The 14,656-nt window shown below is 36.0% G+C and overlaps 1 protein-coding gene across 2 annotated transcripts in view; it reads left to right on the top strand.

Annotated features, from left to right (window-relative positions):
* The window catches only part of LOC114053916 (phosphatidate phosphatase LPIN2), a 106,641-nt gene that overhangs the window by 56,155 nt on the left and 35,830 nt on the right, over positions 1 to 14,656 (top strand). For both annotated transcript variants that reach the window (XM_027877049.1, XM_027877048.1), the window contains exons 5-6: positions 10,032 to 10,139; positions 10,739 to 10,862. In XM_027877049.1, the coding sequence (XP_027732850.1) occupies positions 10,032 to 10,139; positions 10,739 to 10,862 (232 nt within the window). The remainder of the gene's footprint in view (positions 1 to 10,031; positions 10,140 to 10,738; positions 10,863 to 14,656) is intronic.

Raw genomic sequence — 14,656 nt, forward strand, 5'->3', positions numbered from 1 at the left:
TTACCATTTTTTTGTATCCCCAGTGCTTAGCAGCATGTCTGACATATAGTAGCTGTTTAAAAAATATTTATTGACTGATTGACACTCCAATCCATGTTCCACTCAGCTGCCAAACTGATCTTCCTAAAATGTGGGTCTGATCATATTGCCCCCCCTATGTCTTCCATTCAGTAAACTCCAGTGGCTCCTGTTGCCTCCAGGATCAAATATAAAATCCCCATTTGGCTTTAAGGCCCTGCATAACCTGGCCCCTTCCCTACCTTTTCAGTCTTTTTATATCTTACTCTCCACTGTATACTCTAGGATCCAGTGATACTGGTCCTCTTGCTGTTCCTCTCATATTTTTCAACTCCATATATTTTCACAGATGGTCCTTCCTCATCTCCACCTCCTGGCTTCATTTGAAGTCTCAGCTAAAGTCCCACCTTCTACAAAAAATCTTTTCCTATTCCTCCTTAGGGGCAGCTAGGTAGTGAAGTGGATAGAACATTGGGCTTGGAATCAGAAAAGCTAATCTTCATGAGTTCAAATCCAGCCTCAGATACTCACTAGCTGGGTGACCCTGGGCAAGTCACTTAATCCTGTTTGTCTCAGTTTCCTCATCTGTAAAATGAGCTGGAAAAGGAAATGGCAAACCATTCCAGTATGTTCCAGTAAGAAAACTCCAAAATGGGGGTAGCTCGGTGGCGCAGTGGATAGAGCTCTGGCCTTGGAGTCAGGAGGATCTGAGTTCAAATCCAGTCTCAGACACGTGACACTTACTAGCTGTGTGACGCTGGGCAAGTCACTTAACCCCGATTGCCTCACCAAAAAAAACCAAAATGGGGTCAGAGTTTGACAAGACTTAAAACAACTCAACAAAATTTTCCTTAATCTTAGTTCCTTCCCTATATTAATTATCTTCAGTTTATCCCTTGTATATTTTGTTTGTAAATAGTTGTTTGCATGTTGTCTTTCTCATTAGACTTTGAACTCCTTGAGAGCATAGACTGTTTTGTTTTGTCTTTATGTCCCTAGCATTTAGCACAGTGCCTGGCACATAGGAGACAATACATATTAGTTGACTTAACTTAGTTATAATATAACATCACCTGCCCTTAGTAGTTCAAACTCATTTGTATAATTTGTTTGATATTTTGAACATTTCACTGGATTAGATAGGAATCAGTATTGTTTTCAGTTTCGGAATAGCAATTACAGCTGATTTGCTATGCAAGTTAGAGATAGATCTGAAAAATATTATCTAAAGTTTCTAACATGCAAGATAATTCTGTCTTTTAGTCTGTACTACCTGTTACTAGAAACAACGATGAATACAAAATGATGATCAAATATGAAAAATTGTGATTTTTTCATAATAATGGTAATTATAATATTTGGTATATCAGTTTAAATTTTTAAAAGTACTTTACACACTTATTAGATGCAGCCCACGACCTTCTGAAGTAGGTAGTAATATATTATTATTCTCATTTTACACATGAAGAAATTGAGTCTCAGAGAGTTTAAATGATTTGCTCATGATTACACAAGTGCCAGAGGTGGGATTTGAAACCTACATTGTCTAGCTTCAAGTCCTTTGACATTCTATTGTGTCATATTCTATCTCATAAAAATTTCTTAACTGGTGGGATTGTGAAATTGTTTTAAAAAATAGGATCTCAATTTAGTATTATGGAGTTAAAACAGATGTAGTAATAATTATGGCCTGTGATCCAAGAATTCCATAGTTAGAAATAAAGCTCAAAAGTTTAAAAAAAAATTTTAGAAAGAGCTGTTTGTAATAAATTAATAATAAAAATAATAATAATAAAAAAGAAAGAGGTATTTATATGTTCAGTGATCCTCACAGCAGAATTTTTTAACTTCAAGAAAACTGGAAACAACCTAAATGTCCAACAATAGAGAAATACTTAAATGAACCGTATGTCACATTAATGCAATACTAAATATTGAAATGCAATTAAAGGTGAAAAGTAAGAAAAACAAAAAGCAGGAATGCCTTTTGGAAATAATATAGAGCTTTAAAAAAGCAGAAGCAGGATAGAGTATTCGTTAAGTACAACCACATAAGAGGAAAAATGAATAATTCTGAAGGGGACAAAGAATTCTAATGGAGACTTAGAGCAAATGATTGAAAAGTTATACTTTTTATATATTGAAATTCATTCATCTAAATATAATTAATTTACAAAGCAGGGATGTATTTATGTTCAGTTTTAAGTCAATGATAAATCATTTGGTTTTTAAAATTGAGGAATTAGGGATAGGGCCTGGACCTCTGATTTGATTGATGTGAGAAGCTATCAGATCAGTTAACTGTATCTACCAAAGCAGGCCAGCATCTCCTCTGCAAATTAACATCTTAGAGAGTTGCCCAAGGCACTGAGCAGTTAGATAATTGCCCAGGATCACACAGAGAGTATGTGTCAGAAGCAGGACTCAAACGTAGGTCTTCCTCACTCCAAGGTCAACTACTCAATATTCCAAAGCCTTTCTTTTATTATGATTATGATTATTTTTATTTTGAGGTAGTTGGGGTTAAGTGATTTGCCCAGGGTCACACATCTAGTAATTATCTATGGCCAGATTTGAACTTGGGTCCTCCTGACTTCAGGCCTGGTTCTCTATCAATTGTGCCACCTACCTGACCCCACAGTCTCTCTTTTAAAATTAGATACCTTTATTTTTAAAATATGCTATAGTTGTTCCTTTATTCAAACTTATGAGTTGGTACAGTAATGTCCTAGTAACAGAGTTGATTAGAAAAAATTTTTTAAAAGTTAAGCAACTATATTCTACATGAGAATCCTCATATATTTATTTCCCCAATTGAAAAATCCAAGTACTATGTATTAAGTCACTTTCTTACCAAATCTGAATTTTAGATGATCAAAGTAAAGAAGTTTCTTATTAAGGTATTGCAATTTTTTCTCCTTGGCAATTGTGGCTCCTTAACTTCCAAATTTTTAGGAAACAAGGCCTGAGATATAATCCTAGGTTTACCTCTAGCCCCTTTTATGACCTTTGGGGAGTGATATGTCTATTCTAAATGTTAAATGTAAGAAGTTTAAAATCTGAGATTTAAGATGGTTTTCATATCTCTCTTCAGATCTTTTCCACTTCCTCTCATTCTAGAAGAATCACACACATGTGCTCTCTCTCTCTCTCCCTCTCCCTCCCCCCCCCCTCTTTCTCTCTCTCTCATCTCATCTCATCTCATCTCAATTATGGGAGAAAACAGCTTCCTCAGTTCAAACTAAAGAATTAAAGATTAAAAGATACAGAGGAAAAGTACTGACTTTGTTCACTGTTTATTCGTAGTATCAATGTAAACTGAACAATTAACAAAGCCAGAATAGGTCAATAAATTCTGAGTCATTGCTCTGTCAGTTAATATAAAAAATATTAGCTGCAAAGAGATTAATGACAAATTTAAACTTTGTACTTTTGAAGTCTATACTCAGGGGAATTCTGAGTGAATGGAAGACTAAAATCTTATGGACTGCTAGATATATAAAGAATAGTAATTCCTTCCCTTTCCTTGTTCTTCCTTCCTATTTCCAGTGTCTGCTATAGGCAGTTCCCTGCCTTCTCCAGTATGGAATCTTTTACTATCCCTTTGCTTTTTTGTGGGGGGGGGGTTTGGGGCAAGGGGCACCTCTCTTTAGAGAATGAGGTCCTCTCTTGAAAGGTTGAGAGTTGCCCACACTCATGGTACACTTGGTATTGCAGTTGAATAGATGGAGAAGTAATAGATAATAATTCAGAAGACATTTGCATCCATGCCACATCTGAACCTCATTTGGAATAACATTTCTATTCTCCCTTTGGTAAGCCAGTTCAAATCAAAGTAGTCAGAGCTGCCCTAGTTCTTACCAAAGTGTTTTTCTTACCTGGCATTCTGCCAAGAATAAAATTGAAAGGTCTCTTCCATCCCCCAAAGTGGACGAGTTTTTGTTGACATTTTGCATTTAACACTTCCTGTCTGTGCATCAGTTTATAAACCAAATGTAGACACAGTTTAGTAGTAAGAGAGCTAGGAATAGAATTCAGAGCCTACAGCTTACCCTTGGGTTGCTAATGAGAATTATTGAAACTGCTGTAACTTCAGCTGAGTCCACAAGAACTATTCTGCTCAAAGAGTCCTTATTAGGAATGAGGGTCAGGACTATAAATAAGGGGACTGAATTCAGTGGCCTGTAAGCTCCCTTTTAGCTATAAATCCTATGAAAGAGTAAAAATGAAAAAAAAAATTCCACTCCTATTGTTAGTCTAAACTGAATGATCAGTCAGTCAGTCAATCAACGAATATTTACTGAGTGTTACCTTTGTGCTTAGTAGCATGGAGGTTTTTTCGCAGCCAACCAGAACTGTATTTAAACCTCCAGAAGCCTTGGACCTTACTGATTTGGCTGGCTGGCTGCTACTTGTAGTTGACTGCTTATCTCTGTAAACCAGAGCTTTTGCTGATGACATAACAAATAGGCCCTGCCAAAATATGCATTTAGATGTGTAAATTCAAGGCCTGTAATATTGCCCTAATGCTTGTCCTTTCTCATTACACTGCTGGTAGAGTCTAAAGGAACTATAAATTGAAAGTTTTGTTTTTTTTTTTCATTTTTCTCTGTTTCTTTGAGAGAAAATAGTTTGTTTCAGGAGTAGAGTTAGCAAATAATTTTGCAGTTATCAGAAGGCAAATTTTTTGAAGGCAAATTTTTTTTTTAATTAACAAAAAAAGTTCTAACCATAGCATGAACCTGTATAAGAGAATGGACTTTCTGGATGGACTCAAAATCAGGGGACCTTGGTTCTTATCCCATCCAATCACTTACTAATCCAGGTTTACTTACTAGGCCTCAGGCTTCTTGTGTAGAAAATATGGGTGATAAGCCAATTGGTGATTCTCAGACTTTTTGATCTCTGGACCCCTTTATGATCATAAAAATTATTGAGGATCGCCCCCAAGAGCTTTCATTTGTGGGTTACTTCTGTTGATACTTACCACATTAGACAATAAAATATCTTAGTATTATTATGAAAATAATTTTGACCTCAGACTCCCCTGAAAGGTTTTGGGGATGCCCAGAGGTCTCTGAACAAACTTTGAAGGTTAGATGATCTCTAAAGTCCTATCCAGTTCCTAAATTCTGTGAATTTAAAAGAATTTTTAGCATAGATATTTTAGATTTTAAATTATATAATTAATTATGGTACTAAAATAATGAAAACTGCCATTCCCTTCCCCCTGCCAAAAAAAAAATCAGAGAAAAAGAAAAAAGTTCAAAAAGTTACATTTAATTTCCAATAAAAAGGTGAGTTATCAGTGTTAGGGAAAGAATGTTAATTTATACATTGCAGTAATATAGTATGGTTTACAGGTATGTCAGTGTGAGCTATATTGTCTATTTTATGTGTTTTAATTTGTTACAAGCTCACTTTATGTGGTCTTTAGTATGCCGTAGGTTCCAGGGGTCAAATTGTGTATCTCTTTATAATTCTTGTGCCATTTTCATTGCATTTCTTGTAATTTTGAGTGGTTTATATGGCAGAGTAGCCCTTGGAATAATTTTGAGTGAAAGGAATTTGGTTTAGAGTTGGGGAAAAAACAACTTTATAGTAAAGACTTTACAAAAATGAGGCCCTTTGACGCATCTCATTCTGCCACCTCTTTTTGTAGTTTGTCAGTACTTCTATTTCCTTTAAAGCATCCCTTCCCCATTTCTGTTTCTTAAAAAAAAAGTTCCCTTTTTTATGTACTTCTTTTTTCTGTTTTTTTAATATTATGTGTTTATTTCATTAAATATTTCCCATTTACATTTTAAAAAATTTTAACATTCATTTAAAAAATTTTTGAGTTCCTAATTCTCTCCCTCCTGCCTCTCCCCTGAGCCCTGAAAAGGGCAAGCGCTATGATATTGATATATATGAGAAATCCTGCAAAACATGGTTTCCATAATAACCATGTTGCAAAAGAAAACATGTACCCACACACACAAACACACACAATCCAGCAAAAATAAAGTTGAAAAAGTATCCTTTAATCTTCATTCAGCGTTTACCAGTTTTCTCTCTGGAGGTGGATAGCATTTTTCATCATCGGTCCTTTGGAGTTATCTTAGATTGTTGTCTTAATGAGAGTAGCTAAGTCTTTCACGGTTGATCCTCGTTAAAATATTGCTATCACTGTGTACAATGTTCTGGTTCTACTTACTTCACTCTGCATCACGTCATGTAAGTCTTCCCAGCTTTTTTTCTCAACCCATCCTGCTCTTCATTTGTTATAGCACAATAGTATTCCATCACAATCATATATCACAACCTGTTCAGCCCATTCCCCAATTGATGGACACAAAAAAGAGCTGCTATAAATATTTTTGTACAGATAGGTCCTTTTTCCCTTTTCTTTGATCTCTTTGGGATACAGACCTAGCAGCAATATTGGTGGATCAAAGGTTATGCACATTTTATAACCCTTTGGGCATAGTTCCAAATTGTTCTCCAGAATGGTTGGATCAGTTCACAACTCCACCAACAATGTATTAGTGTTCCAATTTTTTTCACATAACATATACTTCTTAAAGAGATCATATAGAGAAAGTGAAAGGACCTTAAACCCTAACCTGTATATCTAGATGGCTAGGTTAACAGCTGACAGGTCTAGTGTATGAGGGGTTGAGACTTTTCATTGTCTTGAAGTTTGGGTATCATATTGGTTTGGAATTTTGAAGATTTCAATTATTCAATTTCTCCTTGACTACCTTTGTCACAGAGAATTATGTGGTTTTTACTCTCATAGTTTCTAAAACTAAGTTTACACTTCTCATTTTAATAAATAACATTCTAATATGCTACTTATATTTTAATTTGGAGACATTGAACAGACATTGAAGTTAATTTAGGCGTCTTGAAAATGAAAGAGAGAAAAGTTGTATGAAATGAGTTGCTGCCCCTTTTTTCTTGAAACATTAGAGCCTTAAATTTGCTTTGTATCACACCTAAAATTGTTACACTCTTTTTAGGTGATAGTCATGTTGGTTCAGGCAACCAGTGTTAGAATAAGTCTCTGCTTCTTCCTAAGATGGCTGGTGAAAGTGGTTAAACATGCTAAGTAACTGTTTTTGTTGAACTTTTTGTTCCCAACATAATATGGGCTTTTGGCTTGAATAATGCATGAAAGCCTTGATTGCTTTTCACCAGTCATGTTAGTTTATAGAAATAAAAATTATTTCCCATGGGCATGAATAGTTTTTTAATGCTTTCCCTGACTATAGACTGCAAAAGCAACACAAAAGTCAGTCATTAACAAAAAATATTTTAAATATCCAGCAATTACATTAATAGAATATCAGAACAAGAAGCATAAAAAGGAGCCCTAATGTAACACCCCCACCCCAAATTTTGCCCCTTCCTCCCCCCCAGAAGAAGAAAAATCAACAGATTCAATAAACTGACTGGCTCCCTATTATTTCTAGCATAAGGTCTCCTAATCTTTTTTGTAATATGGTCTCCTTGGGCAGTTTGGTGAAGCTTATGGACACCTTTTCAGAATATTTGTTTCCTACATTTGTAATTGGAAGGAATGTTAGATTTAGTTAGAGGTTCATGAAAATAAACTTTTTTTTTCCTTATCCCAGTTCATGTTACCCCCCAAGCAAAACAAAACCACAGATCTGTGTGGCATTTAAAGCCCTTCACAATCTGGCTTCAGCCTACCTTTCCAGACTTATTATGCATATTCCCTTTGATATATTCCTCATTCCAACCAAGCTGTTCTTACTGTCCTTCACAAGCACCATTTTATCTTTGATCTCCAGGTGTTTGCACTGGCTGTCTACTATGCCCAAGTGCAATGCACTCCATCCTCAACTCTCCCTCATTTAATCCCTCATTTCCCTCAAAGCTCAGTGCAGACAACACCTTCTACTATGTGAGGCCTTTCCTGAACCTCTTTCCCAGCTGCTATTGCCTTCTTCCAAAAAAGATTTGCCTTGTATTTTGTATGAACTTATATGTATGCATTATCTCCCCATTTACCATGTAAGCTTTGCATTCCCAATGCCTGGCACATAGTAGATGCTTAATAAATGCTTGTTGGTTGGTTGATTGAACAAGTCCAGAGAGAGACTGACAGACGGAGAAAGATGGAAACAGAAATCTGTTTCCCCAGAGGATGAATTTCTCTCATCTTTGCTGTGTCTTTTAGCCATTCCTAATCTTCTGCCCTATAATGACTGTAGTCACTGTGGGGTGACTTAATCTTAAAGGTTTATAGCCTGAATTCCCCTTGTCCTTCTTCACTTCTGACATGGAACATATAAGCAAACATTGATTATCTAAACATCTGACTTTTATTTCAGCCAGTTGAGCTATGTTGCATGAGAGATGTTCATGAAAAATGTCTAGATTCCAAATTTGAATCTAGCAATCATTAAGTAAATGGAACAGGATTTCCTCTGTGTTCTCTCTTTAAGGCTTCAAACAAACACATTGCTCATCTACATGATAATTTTTCTTAAAATTGTCATTGTAAATACATGTCAACTAATGGGATCAAACTCCTGCTAGATGACTTTCCTCATGACTTATTTGTTGCTCTTAGAGCTACCGTTTTGCAGCCGACTTGTGTCCTATCATTGCCAGGCATAGATAATTTAAATTTCCTCTTTTAACTTAGCATTGATTTTTTTGAATGGGGGAAAAAAGTTATCACTGTATAAAATGATTCTAGATTTGGAGTCATCTCATTTTGTAAAGACTACAAGTGTTCTGTAAAATAGTTTATATAAGTACCATGTTAACAATAAAGTCACAAGACTGAAAAAAAAACTTTTACTTTAGTCATATCCAGGATCCCAAATTACTATAAATAATTTCCCATCTCTTAGCCATCATGGGAAATTGTTTATGCTGAATCTCTTTTTTGAAATTCTTAAATCCAGTTATAAGAATGACTGCTTTGGTATTCTTCTTGGTTTAACTTCAGTAAAGTAATGAAGCATATTCTGTGAAATGTAAATATTTTTTCATTTTAGTCTGCTCCTTAAGCATTGCAGACTTCATCTGTATCCCCAGGAATGGACAGTGAATTAGGAATAAGGATTGGACTTGTAATCTCCTGGGTCAGTACCTTTTCTGCAAATTACAGACTTAGTTGCCTCAGATACTGAGGGACTAAGTCACTTGGCCATAGTCACATAGCTGGTATGTATGAGTGGTGAGATTTGAACACAAGTCTTCCTTACTCTAAAATCAGCTCTCTACCCACTACCCTCTTCTGCCTTAGGCCCTATAGGAATGCCTTTTGATGTCATTAATTTCTCAGATTCATCATTATTTTCCATTAAGATGGAGGTCGTGAAAAAAAATTGTATCCTTTTCCGTTTATGTAATATCTGTAATATAGACGAGATGGTGATTTTTCAGTACAGCTTGATCTATGCAAATGAAGAAAGGTCATATGTGAAATTGATGTAAATCTTATTATGACTAATAGTTTCCCTGTCTTCACCCACAAAATTACCTGCAGGAGCTCCCGGAAAGCAATAATATTTCATCTGTTTTCACAGGTTCCTCATTACCTCCCCTATATCATGGAATTGGTGCTAATGAATAATGAAATGATAAATTTATGGGAGGAAGAGGAAGGATCTATTCTAAGCTAATCTTTGAGCTAAAAATCTGCCTTAAATAATATATCCACTGTTATCTCTAAATTTTTGAAGTATATAATTCATGGCATGAAATAGTTGCTGTATTTTCTTATAAATCAATAACTACTAAGTAAAAATATTCTTTTAAATCACATTTTCTCCCATAAATGGAAATGGCAATTGAAATAACCTGTGAAGCTCTTTTTCATTGTCACTAGTAACAACCCCTTCTGCATAATTTTTTCCTTTTGGAAATCTTTGTTTTTAATAACTCATCCTCTTTCTCTTTCTTTTGTTGAGAGAATTGTCATTGGAGGCCTGCACGGGTTACAGTTAATTGCGGTCATTTCCACCATTCTTTTCTTCTTTCTTTCACAGAGGACCTTCAGCTGCTACAATGAAGGAGGACGACTATAAGGAACCTTTGGTCTTCCGTTCCAGTGATCATTACCCCTTATCTGATGGAGATTGGTCCCCTTTGGACAAGTAAATAATTTTATTAACTTCTCTTTTCATTTATTTAAATTTTTGAAGGCAAGAAGGACTTAGGCAGACTTGTTAAATGGCTACTCTCTTTTTCAGCAGGCATCAGATTACCTTTCTGTCTTTTCCTAGTGATAAAAACCTGAGATTTTTCTCCCCGATATAAATTGGATTCTTTCTCTTACTTTGTGTTTATCAGCCTTTGTCTAGTCTGTCTGTCTTCCAAATTGCAATGTGGTGGTATGCATGTAGCTCTGAACTTGGGGCCTTAAAATCATGAAATTCTAATCCTAGGTCAGCTACTGACATTTTTTTTTAAACTATGAGTAATATTAAAAGCAGACAAGGTGTGAAAATGAAGCCATCTGACAAGACTTTGTTTTAAGCTTTTTCAATGTTCTTAAAGACCTCTGGGGCCTTTCTGCCTTGTGAAGGAAAAGCTGAAACTGCTTCTCATTGGGGTCTTTCTATCTGCAGAGTAAACTTTAAGTTCAACCTACATGTACCCTCCAGACTTACAAGAATCATGGCAAGCTAAAGGGGCCTATAGATTACCTGCTTTTTTCAGTCACTCCCGCATATCTTTCTGCTTATGTTGGCAGTGCCTTCTCCCAGACCGTTTGTCCTAAGAGTGATTCAGAGCTCGAAGTGAAACCTGCTGAGAGCTTGCTCAGGTCAGAATCTCACATGGAGTGGACCTGGGGAGGTTTCCCGGAGTCTACCAAGGTAATGATATACATGTGGGATGGATGGGGCTTTTGTTGTTCTGCTTATAAAGATTAAACACTTGTAAAGTATTCTTGGATTCACAGAAGAAAACAGGAATTTCAAAGATTGCTTTCAAAAGTAAAAATGACTTGAGTGCCCTCCTGTGGTTACATAACTCTACTACAAATATCTTTTCAAACATTTTGGTTCCAGAAAACAATTTAGAGGTATGTTAAGAAAGTCACTAAACTGTTTGTATCATTTGACCTAGTAATGCCATTACTGGGCAGATGTCTCAGGGAAGTGAAAGACAAAAGCAAAGGTCCCACATAGATGACAAATATGTATGGCAAGGGCCAGCTAAGTGGCAAAGTGGATAGAGCACTGGCCCTGGAGTCAGGAGGACCTGAGTTCAAATCCAGTCTCAGACCAGACACTTGACACTTAGTAGCTGTGTGACCCTGGGCAAGTCACTTAATCTCAATTGCCTCCAAAAAAACCCACCAACACTATAAAATATATATAGCAGCACTGTCTGTGATAACAAAAAACTGGAAACAAAATAGGTGCCCATAGTTTATAGAATCTGACTGAACAGATTGTGTTATGTGAATATAAAACAAAATAACGAATATGAAGATTTAAGAGAAATATGAGAAGATCTGTATGAACTGATACAGAGCAAAGTGAACCAAAGCAGGATTACAGTTTACACAATGGGCACATAATATAAAAGAAAATAATAAGAAAGTATATCAGAGTTCTAAACAACATGATAACTAGTCTTGACTTCAGACGGTGAACCTTATATTTCCCTTCTCATAGCAAAAACATGGGGGACTATATGTGTAGAATGTTGATGTAGCGAATATTTTGATTTGTTTTGCTTAATTACACTTTTTTTGTTACAGGAATGGGTATAGTTAGGTTGGGAAGGGTGGCCATTGCAAAGTCAGTGACTTACAAGAAAAAAAGCACATCAATAAAACATTTTTTAAAAGTTCGTATTGGGGCAGCTAGGTGATGCAGTGGATAGAGCATTGGCCCTGAAGTCGGAAGGACCTGAGTTCAAATCCGCCTCAGACCAAATACTTGACACTTACTAGCTGTGTGACCCTGGGCAAGTCACTTAACCCCAATTACCTAAAAAAAAAAAGTTTGTATTAGCATGCATAAATTTTGAAAAATAGCTGATTAAAATATTAATTTTTTAAAACAGTCTGTTAGAATGTGGGAATTTCGGGGAAAAGCTGAGTAGGAAGCTTTACTAGATCTTAAAGTTAACATTTCAGAAAAGGAAATTGACTGAAAGTTTTGTTTTTGACAGAAAAATAAGACCTGGTAAATGAAAGCTGAGTTTCTTGAGAGGAAAATAATGTAGGCTTATATTTTATTTGGGCAGAGCTAGGCATTAAGGGTTTATCTGTGGTTATATATATTATATCTGAGGCCTTACCTCTTAACTTTTGTATTATATAAAAATAATTTATAATATAATACATTATAAATATTATAATTTATAACTGTTAATATTGGTTTATAATAAACATAATACTGTATTAGTAAATTGATACATTTTAGTAAACTTGTTACAATATATTTCTAAGCATAAGTAGGTTTTGTATATTAAACACTAAAAAAAACTTTTTCTACTCACCCTTAAAGTCAAACCATTTTTTGGCATTAGTCTAGAAAGAAGGCAGTTCTATTCTGTTATACCCCACCTTGTGCTGACTAAATTCCCCAATCTTTGGGCACCAACTTTGTTTTCAATTTTTTGTTACCACAAAAGCTGCTACTACTTTCATGCAACTGTTGTAGGAAAAATGGAGAGACGTGGACTGACAGTACAGCTAGGTGGGTTCAGAATGTCCAGACCCAAAAAATGGTCATTAATGATTCAGGGTCAGTTTGAAAGGAAGTCTCTGGTGCTGTGCCCGAGAATTTGTGCTTGGTTCTGTGCTATTTATCATTTTTTACAGTGAATTGGATAAAGGTAAACATGAAATTCTTTTCAGATTTATGCCTAACACCAAGCCTTAAGTTATAGCTAACATACTGGAGAACAGACAGGGTCTGAAAAGAACTTTATGGGCCAGAGTATTGGGCCAAATCCAGTATGATGAAATTTTGCTAAATATAAAGTTTGTACTTGGGTTAAGCCTATTACTTTCCTGTTTACAAAATGAAAGAAGGTATAAATAGGAAACAGTTTTAATGAAAAATTTGAGGGGAGTTTAGTGAACTTCAAGCTCATTGAGAGTCAGTAACATAATATGGAAGTCAAGTATAGTGGCCAGGAGTGGGAAGTGATGATCTCTTTGTACTCTGCCCTGGTCAGACCACATTTAGAGTAGCCAGCAGAGGACAAGATGGGGGGAGAGAAAAGACTCTGATAGCTTTCTTCAAATACCTGAAGGAGCCTCACGTGGAAGAGGGATTAGATATGTTTTGCTTAACTTCAAAGGACAGACTTAGGATCAGTGGATGAGAATTGTAAATGGGCAAATTTAGATATGTTGTAAACAAATGCTTCCTAAAAATTAGAACTAATCAAAAGTACCATGAGCTTCTCAGGAAGTTAAGGGCTGTCACCAGAGATATTTAAGCAAAGGCTGGTTGACCACTTGTCAGGTATGTGTGTAGGGCACAGATGTTTGACCGGGTGACCTTTGAAAGGTGATTCTATTATCTGTTCGTTGCAAAAACATGTATCTTCATCCAAATAGAGGACATATATTTCCTCAAAAAATCAATTTTGTAGAAAACCTGAATATAGTCTATAGTTGATGTTACTTTTCATTGTATGTTTACAGTTTTTTTCCTTGCAAAAGAATCCCATTTCGGGGGCACAAGCTATATTCAGACCAGTATGGTATGTGTCATAAGTCAGATGAAGTCAATGTGCATTTATTAATTGCTTACTATGTGCCAGTCACTGTGTTAAGTGCTGAGAATATAAAGAAAAGGAAAAGTAGTCTCTCCCTTCAAGTATATCATTTTAATCATGTAGACAACATTGAAAAACTGTATGTATATGAGATGTAGAAAGGGTAAATTTGCGGTGATCTCAGAGGGGAAACTGTAGCATTTAAGAGGGAAGAGGATTGTACCAGGAAAGGCTTCTCAGTAGAAAGTAAGATTTGAATTCACCTTTAAAGGAACCAGGAAAGCTAAGAGGCAGAGATGAAATAGCACATTCCAGGCCTGGGAACAACCATAAAAAAAGCATGGCATCACAAAACAAGAGTGTTACATATGGGGAATAACAAGGAGATCAATGTCTCTGGATCTTAGAATATGTGAAGGGGAGTAAAATGTAAGAAGACCGGAAAGTTAGGAAGGGGCCTAGATGCTGGAAGGAATAGGGAGTCACTAGAGTTTATTGAGTTGCAGGCGAGGGGAATCCAACCTGCACTGGAGGAAGATCACTTTGGCAGTTGAGTGGAGGATGAACTGTCTTGGGGAGAGACAGGTATGGAGACCAGCAGGCTGTTGTAGTAGTCTGGGCATTAGGTGATAAGGGTCTGTACCATTACAGCTGGGCTGTGTCAGAGGAGACAAGCCATGTTACAGAGGTAGAAATGCCAGAATTTGGCAACAGATTGGATGGGGAGCATATGAGAGATTGAGGAATCAAGGATGACTCCAAGATTACAAGCTGGGTGATTTGGAAGAGTTATGGTACCCTCGACAGTAATTTATATTTGACAAAGGGAAGGGTTTGAAGAGAAAAGAGGATATGTTTTGTTTTAGAGATGTTGAATTTAAGACATCTGTGAGACATCCAGTTTGATATGGTAAATAGGCTT

This window comes from Vombatus ursinus, unplaced genomic scaffold, assembly GCF_900497805.2.
Source record: "Vombatus ursinus unplaced genomic scaffold, bare-nosed wombat genome assembly UNPS02014812.1, whole genome shotgun sequence".
NCBI classification, from domain to species: domain Eukaryota; kingdom Metazoa; phylum Chordata; class Mammalia; order Diprotodontia; family Vombatidae; genus Vombatus; species Vombatus ursinus.